Source organism: Gymnoscopelus microlampas (genome assembly GCF_963454915.1).
Source record: "Gymnoscopelus microlampas genome assembly, chromosome: 7".
NCBI classification, from domain to species: Eukaryota; Metazoa; Chordata; class Actinopteri; order Myctophiformes; family Myctophidae; genus Gymnoscopelus; species Gymnoscopelus microlampas.
This window is the reverse complement of record NC_139944.1, coordinates 46,294,304-46,308,981: the sequence shown is the minus strand read 5'-3', so window position 1 is coordinate 46,308,981 and position 14,678 is coordinate 46,294,304. Positions and strand designations below refer to the sequence as shown.

Sequence of the window (14,678 nt, the reverse complement as noted above, 5' to 3'; positions counted from 1 at the left end):
GGTAGTTGCGTTTTTTTTTTTTTTTAACGTGTAGTTTCTTACTTGAGCTTGTTAACGAATGTTGTTTAAACCAGTGGTTCTCTAACATTTTCATGTCAAGGAACCCCAAATTGATTTGTAGACGAGACCCAACCTTCTGCTTGTTTTCATAGACCTCGTTCCTTATTTCTCTCGCAGATTCTGGCAACGCTGGTGCACTGCTGGAGGTGTGACCGTATGACAATGTAATGCAACTTCCCTGCAATACAATCTAACTTTTCAGTTTGACTGGACGTTTTACCGGTACGAGACACCATGTCGGAACCACCAGTAAGTTGCATTTAGCTTATTTTGTTTTTCATATTTTTCGAGACTCGTGCGCCATTGTCATGGACGAATAGATCGCTTTGTAATATTTTATTTAAAAGTAATCAGACACTAGTTACTTTAGTAGTGTAGTCATTTTCTTCTAGTAGGTATGGTTGACATGTTTTGTGATCTATTGTAATGGGGACTAGCATTCGACTACATACTTATAGCTAACACTTGGCTGCATGGGTCCTTCTTTTGACTAGCGGATCTCATCTGACTTTTCAGTGATATCTAGGCCAAATCCCAAAATGCAGAGCCTGACAACTTTTTGAACTAAGTTCAAGACTCCCTAGAGCAGGGGTCTTCAACGTGTTTCTGCCCAAGGACCCCTTAGCCGAGAGAGAGAGATGGAGCATATTGTATAAAATTGTGTTGCAGATTAAACTTTTTTTCATAGATTTCATAGATAGCTTCGTAGACTTCTTTGACAGCACTGTCATTGTGTAGCGTCGTGTTGGATTCATGTTAATGTGGATTTTCTGACAGTTAACCACTTAAAACATAAAAACTTGTACTTCTGTCTGCTCTTTCTCCCCTTTACACCAAACCTCTTTGCAGAAAATAGCAGATTGTGAGCTTGTAGATCTGCTATTTTCTGATAATGTTCCCTTCAGAATAGGGATGCTAGGGTTCAAGTGGTTAATGTAGAAAAACATATCCTATCACACAAAGATTTAGTGGCCCCTCTGCAGTAACTCTGAGGACCCCTATGGGTCACGGACCCCCTGCCCTAGAGACCTAGCCTAGCTAGAGGGAACTTTGACAAAGACAGTGCAGGAAATGACAAACTAGTTAAGAGCATTTGGTACATATATGGTCTTATTTACAAGAATTGAGCATATTTGTGATTTATATGTTTGAAAAGGTTGATAAAGGTTTGAAAAATATGAATCAGTCCAGATATCTTAAAATGGTTGTCTATGTACAAGGGCCTTGTGGGCAATATCATAGGTCCCATGTTATAAATTCCTTTGGGTTGAAAATTATGCAGGAGGCAGGAGCATCATTCCCATAATCATTATTACCATTTCCATTTCCTGTGAGTGTTACAATATGCCTGGTCAGTGTGGTCACTTATTGGGATTGATCTCAAAGGGTTTCTGTGTTGATAAAACAAAGTATTTTAATACAAACAATTCCATATTGGCTCTTATACAAGCATCTTTTACTGTTCATGAAAAGTAAAGGGAAATGGTATATGTGATTCACTGCACCTGTAGGCCTACTAAAACAATTTTGTGAGATACAACTTTTTATGGTCAATTTATAGCCTGCAATTCTTTAAACAAGGTGTACCCATGAAAGGGTATTATGTTAAGTGGCTCTGGATAAGGGCGTCTGCTAAATGCCTAAATTGTAATTTTATTGTAATTTATATTGCAATGACTTTTCACTTGCTTTCATCCATATACATTGTGTTTGTTGTTATTGTTGACACTTTGGTCAGAATGAATGTAAAACTCTTTTTCCCCCATGTTTCTCTCAGCGCTCAGATGCGGAGCATGAGGAGCGTGATAGACATTCGCGCACAACGAGTAAATCCAATCCTGGATTCCTTGAACGTTTGAGTGAAACTGCTGGGGGAACGGTCGTTGGCATTGGATTGTTCTTCTTATCGTTTTATGTTCTCTTCACCAATGAGGTGGGAAATTCATAAGAGCCTTAGTCATTTTGTTTAAGTACAGTATATTACACATTAAAAACAATGTGTGAATTCTACATTCAATAATGTAGACTCATTGTGTCATATTCTAGTATGTGTTAAATGTGCATAAATAGTAGGAAACATGTTTGTATAGGAAATGACTAGTTTTAGTTTAGTTTTTGTAAATGTTGCCTTGAAATAGAGAAGCTGAAAAGGGTGGCAGGATGTAGGCTATAATAAAGAAACTATGTCAACAGATATGGTGGAAAAACAAACAATGTTTTAAATGTAGTCAGTTACATTGTTAATTTAGTTTGTATTTACTTTTCTAGTGCGTGACGGGGACAGACAGAGTTTGAGACGAGGGTGAGAAAGATGACACCTCCAATCTTATACAGTGTATGTGAGGACGTAGTTTAACACACCTGACGACCTGAGCTATTGTTATGCTAAGTAGCCAGGTACTCGCTCGGCGCACGGATCGAGTGGAACGCATTCTTGCATGCACGCTCGTGCACCTTGCGTGCACGAGCGTGCACATCCGTGCATGTGCCTGCGCGTCCCCCTGGCCAAATAAGTGGTTGCTCGGCGTGCAACCCCGTCCACTGAGCATTGCACCCCTGGTGTTACCTCAAATGTGATAGAAAGAAGAGGAAGTCTGCACACTGTTGACGCTCCAACGACCACAATTTTATTTAAGGCTCACACAATGTTTCAACCCCTTCGGGGCCTCAAATGTGGCCTGCCTAGTTCATACTCATTTTAATGTACTCGCACAGTAAAATGTGGAGTGTTTACTCTGAAAGTGTAACAATGGATCTGCAAAGGGTTCAACAAGAGTTAAATGAACACCCTTGGTTTGCTGTGCAGGGTAGGGCACTGCAAACAGCAGCTGCTTTGGATGAAGGTCTGTCTCAGGTTGTGTCCCTGTACTCATCATACGGCATAGACTACCAGAACAACAACCACTTGATTCACCTGTCTGCGCCGCTGCGTACCTCACAGGTAGGCTATGGGTGGCTGACTGTGGCCTCATCTCTTTGGGGAAGTTTCAACACTTTTTTTTTTGTGTAAAGCCATTCCCTTCATTACTGTTTTCACCACGCCTTTGTGTAAACAGTCATGTCTTCCTGACCTTTTTTTTGTCTTTTATACTTTACCTGTATATCTGCCCAGCCCTTACATGACCCCAACTACAGAGTGGTGGTGCAAGCTGTGAAGCTGAAGAGACAGGTGGAGATGTATCAGTGGGTGGAGCACCAGGAGAGCAAGTAAGTCCGGGTTGACCCCTGCGTTAACAGGGTGGAGTCGGCTCTCTAAAGGGTGATTGCCCTTTAGAGCTGACACTCATTTAAAAAAAAAAAAAATCACATGGAAAAAGACGACAAAAAATGTAAAACACGATCACGAAACATGATCTCTCGCACACCTACTCCAAAATTGCCGTCCGAACCAGTGGCTGCGACGGGCCGTCATTCTTTTAATAAGACAGGAATTGATGCAGAAATTAAACTATTGAACCTACAATTAAAGTTCAATTATTTCAATTTTCCTGATGTGTTAAAAAACGAATTGAGAAATACATTGGTGCCACCCATTAACAGTCCGGACACTGCAACCAAGCTGACTATAACTTGAGAACTTTTAAACAAAGGCATGACTGTTGGAAAAGGTTCCAGTTTGAAGTAGGGAGTTTAGAAGTTTTAGCCAGGTTTGTTTTATTTTAGTGTTTTTTTGTGTTTTGATATGTGATGTTTTTTTCTTATGGATTGTTTATTTAATGTACCTTGTTGTATTAGTCATGTATTTTCTGTGAGGACAACAATGGAAACAAGTCCTGGACTTTGTTGTGTTTTAGCCTTGTTGGTTTTAACCTGTAGGCTTGTTTTTGTATGGTTAATACTTTAAAATAAATCAAATCAACTCGAAATCAAATACAAAATTGCACCAGACTCAGTGTGCGAAGACCTACAGTTGTGCGTTGGTGTCAAGCGCCAATCTACAACGCTTTGGGAGTGTGAATCGCATTGTGTGCATGACACCGGCACACATCCATGTATAACTCAAGACTTATGCTTTTTGTCTGAAAGAATTAAAGCTTTATGGCTGTTGCATGGTTCATTGCAGGGACTACCAAGAGGACGGTGAAACCAAAACTGAGACAACGTACACATACAGTGAGTTGTTTATGAACTTTTCCTAGAGCGGGCTGATGTAATAATTAATACAACTAGACCATACCCGGTCGACGCATCCGTGGGGGGATATGCGCACATGATCTGGCAACCCGGGAGGAAGTTCGTCCCATAGCTGGGCAGCCCCGTAACCATGGCGACATTCTTTGACACAAAAGCGCTAATAAGAAGCTGAGATTTGATGAAATGGAAAAACGGGCTTCACAGTTAAGTTCAGATGGTAATGGTCAATGGCTGTGTGCAAAATCAGAGCAATTGGTCCAGCCACTGAGGAGAACCGGCTAGCTTCACCTACGCTTCACCTACTCAAGACGGTTACTAGAATTATAGTATGATATCAATATTGTGATATGATGACTAGATATCGTCAGGAATTTTAATAGTAGTAGTAAGTAGTATCTACTTATGATTGCTGGTTTGGCCATCATATACGGTATCCACCTTTAATAATAATTGTTTCTCAAAATGTTATTGTGTACAAAACTGCAAATAGCTTCTGAAAGCACCAATAGTCATCTCCAAAATACCATCACATTAGAACATTGTATAATGTGTATATATCACTATCTATTTCTATAGACCATGTGTCCTTAATAAAGTTTGATTGATTGATTGATTGATATATCAAGTGGATTGATGTGTGAATGAGCGTAATGTCCTGTCTTCAGACACAGAATGGAAATCGGAAGTGGTCAACAGTCGGAATTTTGACAGGGAGATTGGACACATCAACCCAAGGTATACAGTACATCTGATTCTGTCAGACAGTACTTTTTCATTTTTTGTAAACAATTTGATCTATGTTTGTTCTTAAAATATCTTGAATTCTCCAGTATGTTCTCTTTTTTGTTTGTTTGTTAATTCATTTAGTGCCATGGCGGTTGAGAGTGTGACAGTAGTGGCTCCTGAAGTCCAAGCTGGGCCTTTTATTCTGTCTAAAGGTATCAGTCGAAATAAGAGTGTGTGATTGAAACATGTTTGTTTCTTTAAAATATACTGTTTATATTTATGAATTGTATTACATTTCACCCACTGATTGATATGAATTTACAATAGGGCTGGTGGAGCAAGTTAACAACTTCCAGACATTGTACCTGGGGGATCTCCCTCAACCTGACGCTGATTCCTTTCTCACTATTGATGGTGAATATTTCTATCACACCCCATTCCCACGCAGACCAGAGGTGAGAATTGCTATTTAGAGACCACAAATAAAGACTATTTCCATCAGATTCTTGAACATAATGTATATTATTTGTGTTGCCAGCAATAGCTGTATAGTGTGTATTCTCTATTGGTGTGTGTACAATAATCATTATTTTGTGCAAAGGTGGGAGATGTGCGTGTGAGCTTCTCCTACGCTGGACTCAGTGGAGAGGGGTCTTGGCCTGGCCCAGCCCTAACAGTAAGTCTTTTAAATGACATGGTCGTCTTTTGACGCATTGAATGCAATCTTTGCACATTCAGTGCATTTATATTAATTATTGGTTATCCAGGAGTTATGACTTTAAAAATGTATGTATAAGACAAAGTGAGTAGTTATTACTGTAAATGTTGGTCTATTCATTATTTTTCATAGTAGATACTGAATCTATAAATCCTGAATCCTTGTCATACTCCAGGTCAGTGTGGTGGCCATGCAGAGGGGGGAGAATCTGGCTCCATTTAGGACCAAGTCAGGATACACCCTGGAGTTGTTGTACATGGAGGAACTCACAGCCCAGGTTGGTGTGCACTTTTATTTAGTTTTATTTCGTATTGCTTTTATTAAAAAAAAAAAATAGAGAATCATATCATAATGCAAGGAAAATGCCATGATAGTGTTCATTCTGATTCTGGCATGGCTATATATTTCCGTGGGCAGGAGGTATTTGAAAAGGAGCACCAGCACAATGACATGAAAACATGGGGACTCAGGTTTGCAGGCTGGGCACTAATGTTCCTTGGCATCAGTTTGACCATGCGCATCATCTACACACTGGGTAACTACTAATAACCGTCATATGATATAGGCATACGTATGTTATACAATTGATTTAATCCTTGCATATGATGTATTTACTTTACTTATTTTCCTTATCTTTCTGCAGTGGATTGGATCCCCATTTTGAGAGAGCTTGTTTCCTTGGGGCTGAAACTCTTTGCCCTGTGTGTGTCCTGCTCTCTTTCACTTCTCACCATTTCAGTTGGTTGGCTCTTTTACAGGCCCTTAGTGGCAATGGGACTAATAGGGCTTGCTCTCCTTCCACTGCTTATTGGGCGCACTCGTGTACCAGCCAAGAAGCACCAGTGACATCTTACAGGGTTCCCACGGTCATGTTAATTCCTGAAAATACTGTTTTCGAGGCCTGGAAAAGGTTTGGAATTCTTCAAATGTCTTGGAAAATGTTTGGATATTGTTCATAAAAATACATTTTCCAAAACATGTCTAACATTACGTAAAATATGTAACATGGTAAAATGTAGTGCTGGGCTGCACGAGCGACCTAATATATACAGGACATCACGTGACAAAAAATAATAGATCTACAGGCAGTTGCACAGTGATACGTCGTTGTTAGCTTGTAGTTCATTATTGCACCATAGGCCTGGAAATGGGGTAAAATACGGAAAAGTTCTGAAAATTCCGTGGTAAAAATGTGTGGGAACCCTTACCTCTTTATCATTAGGATGCCAGCAGCTCATGGAATCCAGTTTGTCAGAACAACACATTTTGTGTGTTGCTACCTTACCAAATGCTCCATCCTTTTCTGTTATGGTGCACAAGCCTGTTTTTCCACGCGTTTTTGAACATGTCAGAACATGTTCAATAGTTATATGGTTTATAGTGTAGTAATACGCTTGGTCCAGAATCTATTTGTTTTTAAGAGGCTACATTCATTGGCACATATACAGTAGTATATATTTTGGTTATTCAGTGGGTTTTGTTTATCAATGTGTTTGCATTGCTCATATACTGTTCTGTACATGTACGCTATTTGTGTCAAATGCAGTCATAATTGAGTCTGAATAATCTACTTGAATGTTTGCTATTGACTTGGTAAAGCTGGTAGTAGTTCCGCCGCCTCTATTGCATGATAATCTCATCCAGTTTCACAAAGCCATGTTGTAAGAGTAAAGCTAGTGTGCTTATTGTTCAAGAGTAAAACACAATTTGAGGGGAAATCTGACGACATTTTAATCCTCTGGTGTATGGCATTTTGTTTTATAATGTTGTATAATCTTTGGTCATGGGTGGGATGGCCGACTTTATATGAATATTATCATTCTGTTGTGAGGATGACTTGAAAATCTGACAGATAACTTCCCAATGCATTCTGTGTGTTGGGATCACGCTCAGCACTGAGAAATCGCTGCTGGCTTATATAAAATATATTTTGCAGTACAGAACGCATTGAGAAGTGTTATGTCAGATTTCCACATCCTGTTAAATATCAGCTTAATTTTGCTTAAGATAACTGTACTTGATAAGTCATTTCATATATATTACATCAAGCTCCAGCTCTGTAGTAATTGTAATGCATACAGCAGGGCAAACACTTAAAACGAAGTGTTACTACATTCTGCACAAGTCAAATTATATTGCTGACTTAGTCAAGCAGCTTCAAAATTTCTGCCCCAAGAAAAATGTATACAATACCAGACTTGGAAAATGACAGTATGGTTGAGTTTTTAAGAGCAAACACCAAAGAAAACTATCGATACAATTGTATGTATGCAATGTACTGTATGTTGAAAATGGGTTAAAATACTTTTTTTTTTAAAAACACTTCTCGTTTGGTCTCATTTGCAAACAAATCATTTTTGCATCCAAAAACATTTAAATCCTCATCAAGCAAGTGATAGAAAGTATATTCTGATTCTTACAAAGTTATTTATTACACAAAAACACCAAGAGTTCCATTGTGTTTTAACAAAATGAGTTTCCAGTCTTTTCAGATTGCATTTGTGCATGGGTTCATAATGCACATAGGGTTTATATCTGAAGCACATAAGAAATGTTGGGCTTGATGTGCACAAGAAGTGTTTCTTCAAATAATTAAAGGAATATGGGTCACAGTGTATAGGTACCTCACAACAATTGGCTGTGGAAACATTCTTTAGATCAGCAGGCAGGACTTCAGCACTGTAGTTGGCAAGTACTGTATGACTTTGACAATAGGCCCATCGCTGACCTCTCAGATTACAATATATGTGTTGACAAGTAAGGTTTCAATATGGCAGATTTACTCATGTTAAAGTATAAAAAAGCATTTTCTATAACCTCAAAATTGAATACTGACAAAAAACCTGACTACTTTTGCTTAAGACGAAAAAAAGAAAAGAAAAAAGTAAAAGCATTACACCTTTAGTAAAAACTTGTGAGCACAGTCTTTTGTGGGTGTGTTGAGGGAGGGGGAGGTTCACCTCCCTTTGACCCTTGACCCATGCAGGAAGCAGTCCTCATGCCTCCATTTACAGTAGAAGACATTTATTGTTCTTCTTCCCCCTCCGAGCCTGTAGTGCCGCCCTGGTGGCCATCTCAAAGACTTCCCTCACGCCATCCTTTGTTTTTGCAGAGCACTCCATGTATCCAAAGGCACTGATTCTGTTTGCCATGTCACGGCCCTCCTCTGGTTTCACAGGTTCCTATATTCAAACAAATGATTAAATATGTTGTACATTCATTTATATATATATACATTGTTTATATATATATACACACACACACACACACACACACACACACACTTATATACTGTATATAGAAAAACTGAGCAGAAAACAAAGTTGAGGGCCAGCAGTATCCGCCCTGTTCTTCTTAGCCTACTCCCTACACTGTCAGGAAATCCCACTGGGACTGCCATTTTATTCAGCATTGCAATTTCTTGATGACATTCATGTCAAAGCTGCAGTATTTTTTACTGAATTTCCATCTATAGATCGATCTATATATCTATGCACATTAACCACATAGACAACTGTGTGTGATTGTGTTCTAAGCGTCAGTTTACCTGCTTCATTTTGGCCAGCTCCCTACGGGTGTGCTCATCATTGCGCAGGTCTTTTTTATTTCCCACCAAGATAATGGGAACATTGGGGCAGAAGTGTTTGACTTCTGGGGTCCACTTCTCTGGGATGTTCTCTAAACAAGGGGAGGAAAGCAAACATCAGTGAGAGGCTGAGAGCAGAGGAAATAGTTTTGGGGTGGGGTCAAGTGTTAAAGGGTTTTGGTGGCACAAACTAACAGTAATGTTTTGGTTTACTAATATGAAGTAAAACAATGAATGGATGGACGCGCACAAAGAACCAGTTGGCAAGATAAGACTACCTGCATCGATTATGTGACCTAATGTTAACATCTCTGTTTACTGTGTGCATATGCTTGCTTGTGTGTGTGTGTGTGTGTGTGTGTGTGTGTGTGTGTGTGTGTGTGTGTGTGTGTGTGTGTGTGTGTGTGTGTGTGTGTGTGTGTGTGTGTGTGTGTGTGTGTGTGTGTGTGTGTGTGTGTGTGTGTGTGTGTGTGTGTGTGTGTGTGTGTGTGTGTGTGTGTGTGTGTGAGAGGGGTAATGAATATTTTGAGTGTGTGCATGAAAACTAATTCTGGTTTCATACAGCTAATAACAATATTGTGACATTTTCAGTTTTAAGGTTTATTTATTTGGGTACCTCTTTATTAAACACAGTTAGCTGAATCTGAAAGATATGCAAATTCTGTGAACTTTCCAGGATTCAATATATTTTTTTATTTAAGGCAAATATGCATGAAAAGGAACTCTAAACTTATAAAGTAAAATGATAAAATACTAAGCCCTCCGGTTTTGCAAACACGTTGTCAGAGTACCCGTTGTCATTGCTTTACCGTTTATCATAGTATTGATGACATTAGGGATCTGCATACATAGGCATTAAAGTTACACTGACAGATACAGAGATCTCCATATATAGGCTTTAAATGAGACATTCAGACAAACAGATACAGAGACTTGGGGATTTTAACTTCTGGACAACCGCCGCTCCAACTGAATTCCCACTCGGCACATCACATCCTCTGTAATACGCGCCAAGTTTACGTTGAAGACTGACAGACATAGTGATTCTGTGCATTTATAGATAAATCTTCAGTTGGTGTTCTTGAATTTTGCTTACCAAGACTGTCCGGGCTATCAATGGAGAAGCACATAAGAATGACGTCAGTATCTGGGTAAGAAAGAGGACGCAGTCTGTCGTAGTCCTCTTGACCGGCTGTATCCCAAAGCGCTAGCTCAACCTAACAAAATAATACCAATCAGTTAACACATATTATATTAACACCAGACTCATCATGCATTAACACATTAAAGTCATACTGTGTAACATTCATTTCAGTAGTCTGTTACAGCAATGCTCTGTTGCCATTGCAGTGTTTGACTACACAGAAGGAACACCAGAATGAAAAAGTTAAGCTACAGGGTCCTTATGCCTGAGAATATTTTGAAAAGCAACAAAATGTCATCAGAAAAAGTATTTATTAACTGTAAAATACATAAATAAATACATTTCTGGCACCAACATAAATTTGGCATGAAATTTCAGGGGAGCTGAATGGAATGTTTAATGGTGTTTAGAGAAGTTAACACAGTATTACTTTATCATTAGGTATTCATGATACACAATATGTTAATCCAAACTGGTTTCGTTTGATGGTCAAGATTCACAATATTCTGTTGAAAATTGTATGTACCTGTTTGCTATCCACTTCAATGTCAGCGACATAGTTCTCAAAAACCGTAGGCACGTAGACCTCTGGGAACTGGTCCTTGCTGAACACAATGAGTAGACAGGTCTTCCCGCAGGCTCCATCTCCCACTATGACCAGCTTTTTCCTAATTGCTGCCATAGCTTGATAGAAACATGACATGAAATGACTCAGGTTAGGATAGAAGATGAACAACAAAGTGGAGCGGCACTGTTGCAAAAACAAATAACTTGGGTGGGCGGGTAACTGGGAATTTGTAGACCTTGTGATCCAGAAATGGTTATTGTGTGACCAACATAATCGTTCTACAGGTTTGTCTTGTGGTATCTGCTCTAAAAGGTTGTCGTGGAGGTGATAATTATATGCAGCGAGTAGGATTGTAAACTACCTGAAATTCTAAGAAAAATAAGGGACGCCCATAAAAAGATAACATCTCACTGTATATGCTGTATGTACATGTTTGCGAACGCGGAAGGAGGCGCCTCCGCCCAAGTGGAGCTTACTATGAAAGTCTGCTCGGCTTGTGTGTGTGTGTGTGTGTGTGTGTGTGTCTGTGTGCAGTGCACTGCCTGGGTGCGGCCAACAGAGTGCGCCAGAGTGCAGCTACAGTCAAAACACAAACACACACACACACACACACACACACACAAACACACACACACACACAAAGTCTGTAAATATACAATATTTTCGAGTTGCGTTCGCTTCCAGCGTTCGCGCGTCTTACTTGTTTATATTAGCTACAACGTGGAGGCAGCAGAGAAAGTAACTTTGAAAGGTAACAGGATAGGTGGGCACTAGGGACATCTGGGCACCTCAATGTAAAATTGGCTATTTTGTCCATAATGTAAATATTTGGAAGTAAAGTATACATGATTAGAACATGCTTAAACATTCGACAATTAAGGTATAATATTTCTACAATTGCTACAAAACCTGAATATCCAGTCATTTTAGGGCATAAACAAGAAGTTGAAGGATACAATTAAGTCTGATAATGATGTACCATGCATGTTCACATCATGTATACTTTACATTACTTAAGACCATTTTTAAATATATATTTTTTTTTTAACATTTTGGAAAAAATAGCCAATTTTACATCGAAGTGCCCAGATGTCCCTCCATAGTGCCCAGTGACTCCAGGAAACAACACTGATAATTAAGTGTGCCCCAGGGTTGTGAATCAGAAGATGTTTCTGTAAACTATTAACAACCTGTATTAGGATGAGCTGTTTGAACTTGTAAGATGTGTGTCAATGTCAAACATTGATTGATTGATTGATTCCCCAAAATAAGTAACAAAGTGTGTCCCTTTTCAGTTCAAATAAGGGGCACGTATTTTAGTTTCCAAAAAAAGAACGGTTCTGTATTTCAAGGGACGTTTGGCAACCCCAACAAAAACCTACTGTCGAGTAATGCAGCAGTGTTGAAGCAAAAACACCAAGACTGCATCAATCAGGTAAGGCAACCTGGTGCAAAACTGCTCATATGAAATGGTCTATCACAGACTAGTTACTGTGTTGTTGATGCCACATATATTTGGACTGTTATAATATAGCCTAGTGAGAGATAGAGAATTACTTCACTGGTTGCTGGTTAATCTGCTACAGGGGCTCATGGCGATGAGGAATATCGTGTTAAATTAGTGTAATAAACGTAAAACACTGGACTTTGTCTTGCAAGTCAAATATGTCCGTTGCCTTCTTTCTGATCCACCCGTTAGCATTGTTGGCTAACACCTTTCTTACAACATCATGAATTTACGTTTAATCTGCATTACCCGGGAAGACAAAAACTATAAATAACTTCCACCCACCAGCACAAATCAATGACAATCAAGTTCGCAGGGGTACGTTAGTTAGCCTAGTAAGAATTAAGTTGGCTAGTTTAGTTACATTATTGAGCTAACAACAGTGAAGTAGCCTAGAATAAAAGGATAGGCCGGTGACGTCACAACAAACAACCGGAATCCAATTTTCGTGCCGTTAGACGAAAATCCAGTGGTGTAAAGTAACAGTACATTTATTCAAGTACTGTACTTAAGTACAACTTTCTGCACTTTTACTTCTACTCCACTACATCTCAGAGACGAATATTGTACTTTTACTCGTAGATTTAGATTATTATTAGAAAACATTAAGTAGCCACTTCAGCCCATTTCGGTCAATTGAAAAGCTCACAACAATGTGTCGCATCGCGACGCATTGTTGTGAGCTTGTAGATAAATGGGACATTCTGCTTAATGAGTACTTTCTACTTTTGGTACTTTAAGTACATTTTGATACCAATACTTTTGTACTTTTACTCAAGTACAAAAGGAATTCCGGACTTTTACTTGTAACAAGAGTACTTCTACATCCTTAAGTAAAAATAAAAAATAATAATAATGCGAGTACCTTTTCCACCACTGCAAAAAATGCGTTTGTGGGTTTCAGTTGCACTGTCGAGCGAAAGGGCTCGTGCAAGATTAAAAGTATAAACTACCTGTTATAAGCATAGAGTTGGTTATAAGTCATTAAAGGGCCCTTGTCGCACTTCCGCTACACGACGCTTGGTTGTGACGTCAATGACGCATCCTTGGTATGTTTGTTCTAGCGGGTAGTTGTTAAACATCGTTCTCACATCAACTTACACACCGCAAAAGTGGAAATACATAAGCTATAACGTGCAAATAAACTGCCGCGAGCGCATGATAATAATGTAATTAGTTGGCCGATGGCAAAGGAACTCCGATTACTAGTAAACACAAACCTATGTTATTATTATTCCACACTGAGCCTGACCACAAAGCAGCTAACAGATAGCCACAGCTAGACGGAAGCGAATGACAATGTACTGGTCAGCTAGCATTATTACCTAGCGAGCATTAGCACACTAAATACGGGTAAACTAAGCTACAATGTGTAACGTTATTGCGTAGACCACCAGTAGATAGGATGTTACACTTTGTATGACCGATGTCCTTACCTGGAAAGATAAATCAAAGCTTCCCAAATGACCAAAAATGATGCTTTCTCCTGGCCTCTTCGTTGCCCACTACTGCGTTACTACTAGCTGCTAATGTGGGTTGTAACTTGTGTGTGTGTGTGTGTGTGTGTGTGTGTGTGAGAGAGAGAGAGGGGGGGGGGGGGGGACTGAGGAGGGGCTTGTGTGTTTGTATGTGTGTCAACAATGACTATCACTGTATGTACTGTATGTAAACATGTATGTTTTATGTATGTATGTAATATGTACTGTATAGTGTGTGTGTGTGTGTGTGTGTGTGTGTGTGTGTGTGTGTGTGTGTGTGTTGATTGAATACTTTATGAACAGTTATTATTGTTAAAAGGTTAACACAAAAAGTATATTCAATTCATTAAGACTTAAGACATAAAATAACTTGCAATAATAAACAAGACATAATACAACAACACTAGTAGCAATAAAGTAAAGTAAAGTAAACATGGGGGGGGGGGGGGGGGGGGAGGCATTTCTGGTGCTATAAGCTTTGAGGGCTTTTCTAGGACCATACATGTATGTAGCCTACTGTAAGCCTATATACTGTATGCATGTATGTATGTATGTATGTATGTATGTATGTAACATATGTGCCATTCACTGTCCTCTGATGTTATTGCAACTGTAGCGGAAATACAATTTATATTTCTTTTAGGTTATTGATTTATTGATGATTGATTCATTATTCAGTTAGTATTCATCTTACTTCAGTTATATTCATGTATAACTATGCTGACGTGTCTGAATGTAATGTCCTAGCAAGGGAAGT

At 39.1% G+C, this 14,678-nt stretch overlaps 2 protein-coding genes across 2 annotated transcripts; one reads left to right on the top strand and one right to left on the bottom strand.

Annotated features, from left to right (window-relative positions):
• Positions 1 to 180: 180 nt before the first annotated feature.
• tmem43 (transmembrane protein 43) lies at positions 181 to 7,958 on the top strand. The gene is made up of 12 exons (XM_084062060.1): positions 181 to 309; positions 1,838 to 1,993; positions 2,867 to 3,001; positions 3,173 to 3,267; positions 4,124 to 4,173; positions 4,860 to 4,929; positions 5,062 to 5,132; positions 5,248 to 5,375; positions 5,522 to 5,596; positions 5,814 to 5,915; positions 6,056 to 6,173; positions 6,282 to 7,958. Exons 1-12 carry the CDS (start codon positions 295 to 297, stop codon positions 6,482 to 6,484), a joined length of 1,218 nt encoding a protein of 405 aa, XP_083918186.1. The 5' UTR covers positions 181 to 294; the 3' UTR covers positions 6,485 to 7,958.
• An 87-nt stretch (positions 7,959 to 8,045) lies between these two features.
• LOC311048785 (rho-related GTP-binding protein RhoA-B) lies at positions 8,046 to 13,995 on the bottom strand. Its single transcript, XM_084062077.1, has 5 exons — positions 13,880 to 13,995; positions 10,895 to 11,052; positions 10,321 to 10,441; positions 9,186 to 9,316; positions 8,046 to 8,820 (listed from the first exon to the last, which is right to left on the bottom strand). The coding sequence occupies exons 2-5, from the start codon at positions 11,048 to 11,050 to the stop codon at positions 8,647 to 8,649; spliced, it is 582 nt and encodes a 193-aa protein (XP_083918203.1). The 5' UTR covers positions 11,051 to 11,052; positions 13,880 to 13,995; the 3' UTR covers positions 8,046 to 8,646.
• Between the last annotated feature and the right edge of the window lie 683 nt (positions 13,996 to 14,678).

What these genes read in the sequence shown, in the direction of transcription:
- tmem43 (XM_084062060.1), top strand. An exon ending in GCCTTTTATTCTGTCTAAAG is followed by an intron (nt 5,133 to 5,247) that starts GTATCAGTCGAA and finishes AATTTACAATAG; the next exon opens with GGCTGGTGGAGCAAGTTAAC. An exon ending in GCGCATCATCTACACACTGG is followed by an intron (nt 6,174 to 6,281) that starts GTAACTACTAAT and finishes ATCTTTCTGCAG; the next exon opens with TGGATTGGATCCCCATTTTG.
- LOC311048785 (XM_084062077.1), bottom strand. Translation starts at nt 11,050, where the DNA reads ATGGCAGCAATTAGGAAAAAGCTGGTCATAGTGGGAGATGGAGCCTGC. An exon ending in TTGAAGTGGATAGCAAACAG is followed by an intron (nt 10,442 to 10,894) that starts GTACATACAATT and finishes TTATTTTGTTAG; the next exon opens with GTTGAGCTAGCGCTTTGGGA. An exon ending in TGATAGCCCGGACAGTCTTG is followed by an intron (nt 9,317 to 10,320) that starts GTAAGCAAAATT and finishes CCCCTTGTTTAG; the next exon opens with AGAACATCCCAGAGAAGTGG.